The sequence below is a fragment of the Benincasa hispida genome, chromosome 1 (assembly GCF_009727055.1).
Source record: "Benincasa hispida cultivar B227 chromosome 1, ASM972705v1, whole genome shotgun sequence".
NCBI classification, from domain to species: domain Eukaryota; kingdom Viridiplantae; phylum Streptophyta; class Magnoliopsida; order Cucurbitales; family Cucurbitaceae; genus Benincasa; species Benincasa hispida.
In genome coordinates this window covers 41870749-41883708 of record NC_052349.1, presented here as the reverse complement: position 1 = coordinate 41883708, position 12960 = coordinate 41870749, and the positions used below count along the sequence as shown (strand labels likewise).

At 36.2% G+C, this 12960-nt stretch overlaps 1 protein-coding gene across 5 annotated transcripts; it reads right to left on the bottom strand.

Moving 5' to 3' along the window:
- Nucleotides 1-518: 518 nt before the first annotated feature.
- Nucleotides 519-11642, bottom strand: LOC120067010 (probable dolichyl pyrophosphate Man9GlcNAc2 alpha-1,3-glucosyltransferase). Of its 5 annotated transcripts, none has more exons than XM_039018376.1 (9): nt 11209-11642; nt 11034-11112; nt 10898-10955; nt 3161-3595; nt 2873-3056; nt 2645-2752; nt 2127-2288; nt 1221-1473; nt 519-1127 (listed from the first exon to the last, which is right to left on the bottom strand). In XM_039018376.1, the coding sequence occupies exons 4-9, from the start codon at nt 3565-3567 to the stop codon at nt 694-696; spliced, it is 1548 nt and encodes a 515-aa protein (XP_038874304.1). In that variant the 5' UTR covers nt 3568-3595; nt 10898-10955; nt 11034-11112; nt 11209-11642; the 3' UTR covers nt 519-693. The 5 variants fall into 5 exon arrangements, with proteins under 5 accessions (XP_038874304.1, XP_038874325.1, XP_038874318.1 ...); XM_039018397.1 differs by having other exon boundaries at nt 3161-3582; XM_039018390.1 differs by lacking the exon at nt 10898-10955.
- Between the last annotated feature and the right edge of the window lie 1318 nt (nt 11643-12960).

The following is a 12960-nucleotide window of genomic DNA, read 5'->3' as shown; positions in this document are numbered from 1 at the left end:
TTTGAACTTCTAACTAATGGCAACATAAATTATAAGACAGACTGACAAGATTCAGCAGCATGAGAGAAAAATCAAACAAGTTAAAAAAGCTTACCTCATAGCTGCAGACAGAAAGGCCAGCGAAAAGAAAAAGGAGACCTCTCGAGTCCTTGTTGCTTTTGAAAAGAAATTTGTTGCTCCATCCAAGAGCTAAAACAAGTCAATTTTGATCAAATATAAAATATAACTTTCTCTCTATTTGAAACAACTTGTTTGAGATGACTTGCTAAGTGGCTTAAAAACTTTTATAAGCACTTTGGAGTCATTCCAAACAAATTCCTGAGTAAACTGCTAGTTTTGTTCTTTAGAAGATACCACCAAAATGATTTCATTGGCTATGCATTCTCTTTTCTTTTCAAGAATTAGAAGGGAGATACCGTTCCGTTCCATATTAAATGACAACCATGACGGTCAACAGTTAACTTGTTGTTTTGTGTGTGCGTGTGAGAGTTGGGGGGTGTTGTGGGACATAAAAATGGTGAAAAGAGCTTCACTGGAAACGGTAACTTCATCAATTATCAAAAAGAATTGAACTGTAGGGGCCGCTGCTGAGTTACTTCTGTTTAAAATAAACTCAACAAGATATTGTGTTCTTGGTTAAGAAAACAAAAGTGTAAAGTCACGCGTAAGTAACTGAGTTAGAAGCGTAGCAAACTAATTAAGCTTCTGCTTATGCATCGGTGGAACAGCTTTAGACAGCGTCCATTGCTTTATATTGGAGAAGACCGCAAGGAAGGTGAATTGAGAAAAGCAAAGAAGCATAATTACTGCCTCAAAGAGAAAGGGATACCTCTCAGGAGGGCGCACCACCAAGTAAACAACGTGGAGAATAAGTGAACACAGAGCACATCCGAATAAAACCCCACCAGAACGAAACGCTCCCCCTTTTTGCTTTCCTTTATTTGATGCATTGATAATAAGGAAGGTAAGAGCATAAATGGCAAGATATGCTTGAACCAGTTTGTCTCGAACTACAAGAGGAAACATTGAAAGCAATGCATAGTGTAGAAAATGTATAAATAATGAAGGTTCATCCAGAGCCAACATGCTTGCAGGAAGAAGAGGCAGAAGAATAGACTTCTCATGCACTGCAATGTTATCCAGAGGCGGTAAATTAGACTTTCTTCATAATAATATCATCCTAACTCATAGAGAGAGAGAGGGAGAGATAGAGCAAGTACCTTGAAATGAGAAAAGGTAGAATGAGAAAGAACTACATAGAAGGCCATAGAGAAACCCCTGGTTACTCGGGACATGAATCTGTTGAATCATGGAAGGTAAACATGTAGACAGTGTAGCAGTGAAGCTGAGAAATTTCAGTAGTTTCACTGAAAATAATCTCTTCCACTTAATAAGAACAGATGTGGTACACCAAAAGTTCGCCACATAATCTTCATATAATCCTCTATCAAAGGGAGCAAGACGTGATAGAACCTAAGCCAACCAGACTTGGATTAAACTTCAAAAAAACAGAACGGATGGAAACACACCCGGGAAAAAAATCTGGACATAGAATAATGTACTACCAACACGTTAGATTGTATTGTCAGAATAATTAGACTACAAATCTTAAGCCATGTTTCATTCCTGCCTTCGATCCAAACAAAATCCACAAGAGTTCAGTGGTAGAATAGAAACAATGTTTTGTTTTAGTACCCACCCACCAAATACATAGTCCAAACTTTATTTGATAAGATAGATAAGACACCGGTGTGTTTTGTTATGCTAAAAGGGGAGTATACATGTAACTTTCGGGAGATCCTCAGAACTCCTGAATGTCTAGAAAGGGCAATAATCTCTCTTTCAACACAAGCATATCATATATCAGTTGAAGCCCATCTTCAGCCCAAGTTTGTTGATTAAAAAAGACGATAGTTTTCAGTTTAATGTGGATTATCAAGCCCTTAATCATGAGCACATTCCAGAGACAATTTTGAAGAGATTGAAGTCATCTTCTGCTACATGTAAAAAGCCAGGGGAAAAGGTTGAAGTTTGCTTTAATATGGATAAAGAACATTATATTGACACTTCAAGGTATACTGGCAGAGTGACAAATAATGATTACGTTATTGAACAATTCTTCGTACCTGCAAAAGGGCATCAACTGAATGAAGGTATGGCAACCAAATAATAGCAAAAGTTCCCAAGACTACGAAGCCCAATTTTAACACTTCAACAATGGGGTTTCTACGCCTCATACATTTTCCAAGGAGATGGCTGAAAAATGCTGGAGCAAAATATGCACTCATCTGCAAGACATCAAGTAGCTTTAGCATTCGCTCTAGTTAAGGTGACTACACGAAGTTTCAACTAATTAATTTAATAGGTCCTCACGTTCATGACCTAAAAATTAGTTGGGCAAGGTTAAAAAAGATAAAAACTGAACAGTTAACTGCTGGAAAAATATAAGATATTTCCAGATGTATATATATTATGTATTTATTCTACTGAATTAATATGTCAGATCAACACAACCAATCCAACATAAACTGAAACATACACGTCATTGACATGAAAAATTCTATGTTCAGTATTTATCGCACAAGAAGCAGATAGAGGAAAAAAGTAATATATAATGCTTAGGGATGAGAAAGTTGAAACATACCTGCTTATGATTCAGAGCAAGAGTAAATAGGAAACTACCCAGAAGATCTTTATCCGTACATATGGCAGCAATAGCTCCCACAGTGAGGCCCAAGCTTATACAGTTGTACTGTGACAAAAGAGAAAAGGTGAAGAACTAACATGCTTCCAAATTTAAAATTTAAAAAAAAAAAAAAAAAAAAAAAAAGAGAAAACCCATGGAAAACACAGCTATTCTGTAAGTAATAACCTGAAAATGACCATGATCAATTAAGATGAGGCACGGGTTGATGAGAAGGATTGCAATATGCCATGCTATATCACTTTTACGAAAGCTGGAGTTATCACTAAAATATGCAAGAACAAAACAGAAAACTGCAGGAAAGAAAATCAGCACATCAGAGGATAAAACCGTCCATCTCATAAGAAGTTTTCTGCAAAGAAGCCAACAAAAGGTAGAAAACTTAAAATGTAATGAAGTTTGAAGAAGAAAATAGTGATTGATTTATTAAAAGATGCAAAATATAATCATACTCACCCAAAATAGGACTCGTAACCTCGCGAAGTAAACAGTGAAACTGAATCTGAATCAAACAACTTGAGAAATAGACCATGAATGAAACTCTGATAGGCTGTAAGGGGTGGATAATCAAGTCCCCAATAGTTGAGGTCATTAGTGGTACTGTTCCGATACCAATCCTTAGCTGGGAGGTTGATGGTGATTTCCATCCAATGCCTCTGTGCCTCATAGTCACCATACTTCGGAGGGTTTCCCGCACCTGAGTAAGGATGAAGGGAGACTGCCACTCGAACCAGCAAAGCAAACAAAGATATGGACATAAAAATAGCTTTAACTCCTTTATGAATCAACCACCAACAAGCGTCATCATGGTTGTCCAAATCAACCTTGTTCTTCATGACTTTGCTTCCTTTAACTTCCCCCATGACTTGTTAGAGAATCTGCATGCAGAATCTTAAAGAAAGAAGTGTGTCACATTTTGGGCCGTATCCTTTCTATAGCTCCAAATGTCCAAAATTATTACGAATGCAATATTGATTCCAACTTAACCATAAACAGCTCTATCAATGAATTTATTTTTGCTTTGATAACAAAGGATGGAAATTATCTTATGGCCTCTAATTAGAATGTCCTTTATACTTGCGTATGTAACTTTAGCTCTTCTTTTTTTTCTATTTTATAAAAACAACGTTCATTGAGGTAAAAAAAAAATGAAAGAATACATGGAGATTATAAAAATAATAATAATAATAAATAAATTAAAAAAAAAAAAAAAGCCACAAAAGCACCACCCCTCCTGCAAAATCACACCTATAGAATAGTTACAAAAGGTCTTCAAAATCGAAGCCCACAAGAAATATGAAAGTGGACAAGGGACTAGACTTCACTAGGGTCCTTGTCCACCCCTCGAAAGATCCTACCATTCCTCTCCCCCCCACAAAACCCACAAAACCGCACACACCCTAGCTAACCATAAAAAAAGCCCCTTCTCCCTTGAGGTGGATTGAGGAGGAACTCCACAATCATAGTACTGACGTCCCCCTGACGAACAAACGAAAAGCCAAACATCTGAAAAAAACGCTCCCAAACCGGACTAGCAAACTTGCACCGCCAAAGAATATGATCCAGATCTTCCTCCACCTTCCGACAAAGAATACAGCAGAATGACTCGAAAAACGATGGGAGCTTCCTAACAAAAAGGTCCATCGTATTCGCAGGGTCATGTAAAACTTGTAGGAATCTTAATCTTCCAAAGAACCGAAAAGACTGACTCACCTAAGGGAAAAGGATCCACAAGGCAATGAAGATAGGACTTACAAGAGAATCCCTCCAAAGGATTGGGCCTCCAAACCCTCACATCCCATCTCCCACGCCTAAAAGAATGGCCCCCAAGCAACACAAGAAGAGAAGCCAAATCGGTCGCCTCCTTATTGGATTGGGGGCGACGGAACCCAAAAGAGAAGGAACAGAAGCTCCCTAAGCAAACAAGAAAATCAGCAAGTAAGCAACAACGTGATTTTTTTAGAGACGACAAATGAAAGAGTCTAGGATAAAGACCACAAAGAGGTCTCTCTCCATCCCAATGGTCCTCCCAAACGTATCTCTCCCCTCTCCCACCACAAAATGGACTAAGTCAACAAACGACGAGAGCTCTTTCGAAATACCCTTCCACAGATTCCGGTAGGTGCCTTTAGACCCCTTTGCCAACCACTCGAATGGATGGGGTCCATATTTGCTAACAATAATCCTATGCATGGGCTCGGAGGAGAAGCGCCATAACCATTTAGCCAATAAGGCCTTGTTTCGTAACCTAAGATTCTCGATCTCAAGGCCCCCCTATCAATAGGCTTCTCAATGACATCCCACCTAACCAAATGGGAACCCATACCTTTCCCTTCCCTTTAAAAGTACATTTCAAATTTTCTATAGAATTTGGTTAGATGATCCAAAGTGATTTTGAAAATTCTAAAGATACTTTTAAGAAATATAGTTAAAGTGCTTCTAAGACAAGGACTTAATTAGTACTTCTAGAAGTACACTAATAAAAGAAATGTTTTCACTTAAAGTAAAATTTGCAAGTTATCCCAAAATCACCCTTGGGGAGAGATTTCTCTATACTGGCCTTTAGGACGTATCCTTTTTTATCATAAATAAAAACAATTGGAAATCATCTTATGTAGATATGATATGCAATACAACAAAAAAATTTACATATATAACATGTGGAGTTATTACCAATAGCCCTTCAAAAAAAAAATTCCTTGGGAGATTGAATTTTTTAGAAATATGTTCGTTTAACATAAGCTTACATTACAAACCTCAGTGCAAATTCAAAAGTAACATAAACATAATCATTCAATCTACCTACACTAACATTAGACTTCTGGAGAGATTAGTTATCTAGAAATATGTTCATGGTATCATTTGGAAATATGCTATTAGCCATAAGCTACGTATATGTTTGGGAGTGATTTTGAAATTGTTAAAATCACTTTTGTGATGTTTAAAATTACTCCAAAACATGCCTTTAATCACTCAAAATTAATTTAATATTAACTTTTACACTTTTAAATGCAATTTTCATAACATCAAAATTGATTTTGAATTAAAAGAACATATTTTGGAGCAATTTTGAAAATGTCAAAAATGATTTTAAGCATTTTAGAATCATTCTCAAACATACCCTACATCTTTATTTGCAATTAATTGGTCCATTAAGAAGCATAAACACAGATACGGATATAGGATATGGATACGATATAATACGAAATGGTGATAAGCTAATTGTGCAGAAGCACAGATACTTCTCAGTGTGCAGAGAATTGATATCAGATACAAATATGTCCAGATACGTGGCAGATATGTGTCTGATACGTGATTTGAAATATCTGATTTTTATAGTTCTTTTTAATTATCAGATACGTGTATCTACTTTCAAATACATGAAGGGGATACGCTGGGTCTTTTTTTTTCCAAATTAAAGCCCAATCACTTAAAAAGCCCAACCCACAACCCATGTTATTTAAAATTCCACTTAAAACTATCAATCCAAAACAAAGTAGATTAAAAATGATAAAAACATATAAAGTTAAAAGAAAAAACCCGAAACGTAATTAGATCTTCATTCTTCTCTTCTTTCTCACTATCTAAATCATGATTCACACCCCCCTTTATCCTCAACTTCATTCTTCAATCTTGATCTTCTACTTCTTTCCTACCATCTGCTCTAGTCGCTCAACCACAACTCAACATCGCTCAACCACCATACACTAAGGAAGAAACAAGGGAGTAGATTGCAGATTGATATTACAACAAATTATCCTTTCTTTGAGAAATTCACTAGGTTCAAAACCAATTTCGGAAGGAAGGCGGGCTTCTAATGAGGATAATTATAGGATAATCAGTATATTTTAGTTAATATTTAGTTTAGTTCATAATTTAGACTAATTAGGGTTTAATTAGTTATTATTTTCATATTTCCTTGTAAGGCTATAAATAGCCACTTTAGGTTTGTAATAGGGAGCTTCGAATATCCATTTGAAGATATAGAACATTTGGTTCTTTTGAAGAGTATTCTCTCATCTTTAAGGGATGGATTTCCCCTACTTGACCATGAATTTGGCCTAATACCTTTTTCGTTGGATCAGCTTCTCTAATTTTTTTTTTTTTTTTTTTTTTTTTTTTTTGCTATTTCAAACAAAAAGGAAGCTTCTGTCCATCATTGCTCGGACTTTGAAAACCGAACTTGGCATTTAGACTTCAGAAGAGGCCTCTTTGATGGATAATTTAGTATTGTGGAGAAATTGGACTTGATCCAAGTGGGGAATGACCTGGACAAAATCCTTTGGAATATAGATGGTTCAAAAATGTACTCAAGCAAATCAACCTTCCAAAAGCTTTCTTTTTGCCCGACAAAGTTTTTTAGAAAAAAAAAAAACCTGACTAGCTTAAATTGGAAACATAAAAGCCCAAAGAAAGTTAAGATCTTCCTATGTTCCCTGACTTTTCAAAGATTGAACACTGATGATAGATTGCAAAGAAAATTCGAAGACTGGGCTCTCCCTCCTGGGTGCAGACTTTGTTTAGAAGAGAGTGAATCCCTTGATCATCTTCTTCTTCACTGTGATTTTACCTCTTGTGCTTGAAATTAAATTGCTGGTATGTTCGGCATTTTGTTTTGTCTTTCCAAGAAAGTGGATGATTGGCTGTTAGAAGGGTTGTGTGAATGGAATTAGAATGGTAAAGCAAGGGTAGTCCATAGCTGCACCTTTAGGGCTCTCTTGTGGCAACCATGGAAAGAAAGGAACGCTAGAGCGTTAGCAGATAAGTCTTTAAGCTTTTAATTTCTTTTGTAACTTTGTACAAAAATCAAAATACAGCCTCTTGGTGGATCGCCTTGCACAAAAAATTCTTTTGTAACTACAACTTGTTAATACTTATTAGCAATTGGCATGCTCTTTTTTTTTTTTTTTTTTTTAATAGAAACAACTTTCATTGAGAAAAATGAAAGAATACACAAGCATAACGATAAACTCAGCCACAAAAAAGGAACCTCCCCCTATAGGAAGGGACTTCAGCTATGCAAAATAATACCTATAGAATAGTTACCAAAGGCCTTTGAAGTCGAAGCTCACAAAGAAACATGAAAGCAAACAAGGGACCAAATATCACCAGGGTCCTTATCCACCCCACTAAAAATCCTACTATTCCACTCACCCCACAAATTCCACAAGATCGCACACACCCGTGCTAACCATAAAAAGTCGTTTGCGTGTTCTCATGTTGTAGTCTTTTGGGAGGAGGCTTTCTCGACCACCGACCCATAGGTTGTTCTCTTTCTTACTTTTATAAGAACTCTTCAATTCCATTGCTTTCACTCTCAATTCCAAGCCCTTGTTCTTTCCAATTAGTGTTTTGTTTCTACTTTACTACTTTTGCTATTTTTTCCTTTTTTTTTGGGGGGGGAAAACAACTGCTTTCATTGAGAGAAAAAAAATAAAAAATACAGAGGCATACAAAAAACTAAGCCTGCAAAACAAAACCCCTAAAGAAAGAGTTTCCAACTAAGTAAGATGTTACCTAGAGAATAATTACAAAAAATCTTCGAAGCCAAGACCCAGGGAGAAACATGGTACCTCACCAAGGACCAAACTTTACTAGGGTCCCTATCCACACCTCTAAACACTCTATTGTTCCCCTACTACCGAAGATCCCACAACAGAGCACACACCCCACAAACCACAAAAAGTGCCCTTTTTCTTTGAAACGTGAATGGAGAAGGAACTCTTCAATCATCAAACAAACATTTCCGACAAGCAAGCACAAAATCAAACTTCTCAAAGACACATAAACCTCGCAAACTGACACTCCCAGAGAAGGTGATCTCGGTTTACCTCCACCTTCCAAGTCTCCGACAAAGGATACGACAAAAAGGACCTACTAACAAAGTCATCTTTCTCATAAGCTTATTCATCGTGTTCACACGATTGAGCAAAACTTGCCAAAAAAAAAAAAACTTAACTTTCTTTGTAATCTTAATCCTCCATAAAATATCAAAGGTCAAAGGATAAGGATCCATTAAAATCCTAAAGAAATACTTAGAAGAGAGTCCTTCTAAGGTATTAGGACAATAGGCACGAATATCCTATCTCCCAAGCGTAAAGTTGAAGTTGAAACCTTCAGCCCAAGTAAAAAGGGAAGTCACCTCCATCATTTCCCTATTGAACAAAGGACGACGAAAACCAAAGGAGATAGGCACAGAGTTCCTCGACCAAACCAGAAAATCTTACACATGAAAATTTTTAAAGGAGAACAAATGATATAACCAAGGTAACGCAAAAGAGAGGGGGGCCTATCCCCCATCAATGATCTTCCCAAAAATACGTTTCCTTCCTTTACCCCACAACACGAGATGGGAGAAGGAAGGGAGCTCAAAAGAAATATCTTTCCAAAGATGTCAATATAGTCTTTAACCCCTTTCGCCACCCATTCAAAGAGATGGGAACCGTGTTTACTTACAATAATCCTATGCCACAAAAATTCGGGCTCAATGGCAAAATATCAAAGCTATTTAGCCAACAAAGCTTTGTTGCGTAACCTTAAATTTCCAAGCTCTGACCCCCATGATTCATAGATTTCTCCACCACTTCCCAACTAACCAGATGAGAATCATTCCCTTCATCCACCCCTTCTTAAAGTAAGTCTCTCATGGGCTTCTCCATGCTCTTACAAACCAAGACAAGCGCATAGAAGAGCAAAAGGTAATAGATAGAAATTCCACTGATCTTATTAGAGTAAGACTAACAACTCTGAAGAAAAATTTCTTTCACAAGACTAACCTCTTCCTTATCTTCTCAATGGGACCATCTTGAAAAGTGATAGCTCTCGAATTACCTCCGAGAGGAAGACTGAGATAGGATGAAGGAAAAGAGTCAACCACACAACCAACCAAACCAGCGCAACTATTAAGCTTCACCAGATCACAATTAAACCCTGATATCTCATCATCTTCTTAGTGTTGAATCATTATCTTTTGACTTCATAATCCAAATCTATTTTAGAATTTATTTCTGCTAATTTGTTCCACATCCATGATAACATTCTTGATACATCCTTGGTATATTGAAAAATCTAAACATAACGTTAACGCAATATGATTGTATATTATGGTATTAAAAATATGCGTATTTGCTTTGAGCTATCCTCATTTTTCCTTCCAATCAAATTGTTAGCTTCATTAACTTCTTGCTCTAACTTGATTCCAAAGTCAAATTCTCTCCTACTTTGTTAATAAAACCAACAATCCACCACAAATACAAATTCAACACAACACACTTATTACCCCAAGAGTTAATAAGTCATCATTAAACAAAATTCATATATACTCAAGCAAGATATGTGTTTCGTATCGACAATTATCGCAATCTCATGCTTAACTCAACATAAGCGTACACAAATAATGTACTCACCATCCGTACTAAGCATTATTGAACACATTACACTTTTCCTATTTAGTCACCATATGGTGGTCGCTCTCAGGATCCACCATCCGTACTAAGCTTTATTGAACACATTACACTTTTCCTATTTAGTCACCATAGGGTGGTCGCTTTCAGAATCCACCTTTAGTAATTTCATCATCTCAACATTTCCAACCATACCAAACTCTATTGAATCTACTGCAACCAACACCCCTTTCAAGCATAGTGATCCTTGGCCATTTACCCAAGACCTTACTACCAAATCTTTAAACTCTTTTGTGGGTGGTTCAACTGTTGACCATTTGTACTCGAGGCACATACACCACAAGTGACATAATGATATTCACGTGTTTCTCTTAACTCACCAATAACAATGTCAAAAGTCACAGCCCAAATCCTACAATACGCTTTCAACCACACACTCAAGTATCCACTACAAGAAAACTCAACATGTCAGCACACTCACTAAGTGTTCTATATGTAACACTTGCAATTTCATGCGTGATGTAACATGAATAAACAATTCCACAAAGATCTAACATATAAAATATTTCCATTCAACATTTTTGCTTAAGACATTTTCACTTCAAGCAATTTCAGTTAAAAGAAACGTAGTTTCAAAACGTACAACTACTTTTATTCAAATCTCATTCATACATGCGACATACAGTTCATCATAAAAAGAGCATATCATTTCACACGCATAAACCTAGCCAACTCCAGAACACAATTCCCAACCTAGAATTAAGGCAAACCAATAGTAATAGCTACTGACCTTCAGGAGCGACTATGAAATACTAGTGGATCTCCCCACAAAGGTTCTTAGCCTCAACCTGTATATTTTTCAGAAACTAGTACTATTTTAAATATCCCAAATTCGTAACCAAACCACCTGGAAGTCGTTAACTTACCTAAATCGACGTCAAAACAAAACACCCAAACAAAATCCAGCACCCAAACGACCTCAAACTTCCAAGGATCAGTCTAAAACTACACAAACAAAATTCCGTACATTATGATCTAATTTACAGAACTTAAACAAAGTTTGATACACCAGCTAATCGATCTATACCCACTGAAACTTACCGAAACAGCTCAATCTCTCGCTGAAAGTGTTCGAAAACGTTCGAACCTCAGAAATCTGATCTCGTTGGGTCGTGAGTGTTCGAATCAAGAATCATTCAGAACGTGGGTCACGAGTTTGGAGGGGTTCAAGGTCAGTTAAGGAAGGAAAACGCCGCTGTCGGGACTGTTGAAAGAAAACCGTCCACCAATAGCGGCGGCGACGGTGCTGCTTGCGGTGGCCTGAAGGAGACCCAAGAGTGAGGCGATGATAGAGAAAGAGAGAGAGAAACGAGGAAAACCCCAGTAGCTGAAAATGGCTCCTGGCGACGTGAGACTAACGGACTTCGACGGTGGTAGCCTTTTGCGAATTCCCCTGCCGAATTTGGCACGATTTCAAATTAAGAGCCATTGTGCAGAGAAAAAAATGTTTTTCAGAAAAGTGTTTCATGTCGTGAATTTGAGGTGCATACCTGCAATATGAATAGGAAGAAAATATAATATAATAATAAATTAATTAATTAGAGTAAATTAACAAAATATAAAATAAGAAATTTATCTAAATTCTTCATTTTCTCTAATTTTTATAAATTTTGTCCAATGTGTCCTACAAAACCCATCAAATGTCACTATTTATAGACAATTTAATACATAGGATAATGGATAAGTGACACATGACCAATGGACACTAATAATGGGCATCTACATTACACCTAATTTAACATATTTATAATACTCCCCATTAGATGTTTATTATATATGAAAAAGGGTACATATTTCATATAATATGCTACTCTTAAAAAAAATACAGTATATTTACTCCCCTTCATGGAAACATTACTTGAGATCTTTGAATCGTCGCATTTCAATATTGTGTACCAGTTTTTCAAAATTTGCGGTAGGTAATGCCTTTGTAAATAAGTTTGTCTGGTTATCTTTCGAAAATTTGTTGTATAGTGATGTCGTCATTTTCTTCGAGATCATGAGAGTAAAAAGTTTCGATAAAATATGTTTCGTTTTATCTCCTTTAATATATCCTCCTTTGATTTGGATATGTATGTTGTGTTGTCTTCGTATATTATCATTGGAAGATTTTTACTAGAAGACAAACCACATGTTCCAAAAAATGTGTTGAGTCATTGATCTTAGTCATACACATTCTTGACGAATTGCAATAATTTTAGCATGATTTGAGGAAGTGGTTGTTATGGTTTGTTTCATCGATCGCCATGATATAGCAATTCCTCCACGTTTGAACAGATAACCTGTTTGAGATCTAGCTTTGAGTGGATCAGATGAATATCTAGACTATACATAACCAACAAGATCAAAATTTGATTTATTTGAATAAAACAAACTCATATCAATCGTTCATAGGAGATAACGAAGTATATGCGTAATTTCGTTTCAATGTTTTTTTGTTGGAGAAGAACTATAATTTGCTAATAAATTTACTAAAAATGCAATATATGATCTTGTATTATTAGCAAGATACATAAGTGCACCAATTGCACTAAGATATGGTACTTCAGGACCATGAAGTTCTTCATTATTATCTCGAGGTCAAAATATATCTTTATTCACATCTAGTGAATGAACTTCCATTGGAATGTTGAATGGATGCGATTTTTTCATATAGAACCTTTTCAAAAAATTTCCTGTATAAGTTGACTAATGAACAAATATCTCATATGTTAAATGCTCAATTTGTAAGACAAGACAAAATTTTGTTTTTCCGAGATCTTTCATCTCAATTTTTTTTTAAGACATTTTATT

Coding starts and splice junctions, on each gene's coding strand:
- LOC120067010 (XM_039018376.1), bottom strand. CDS start 3,567: ATGGGGGAAGTTAAAGGAAGCAAAGTCATGAAGAACAAGGTTGATTTG. Junction 3,057..3,160: donor GGTTACGAGTCCTATTTTGG/GTGAGTATGATT, acceptor GCTTCTTTGCAG/AAAACTTCTTATGAGATGGA. Junction 2,289..2,644: donor TTGCTCTGAATCATAAGCAG/GTATGTTTCAAC, acceptor GATGTCTTGCAG/ATGAGTGCATATTTTGCTCC.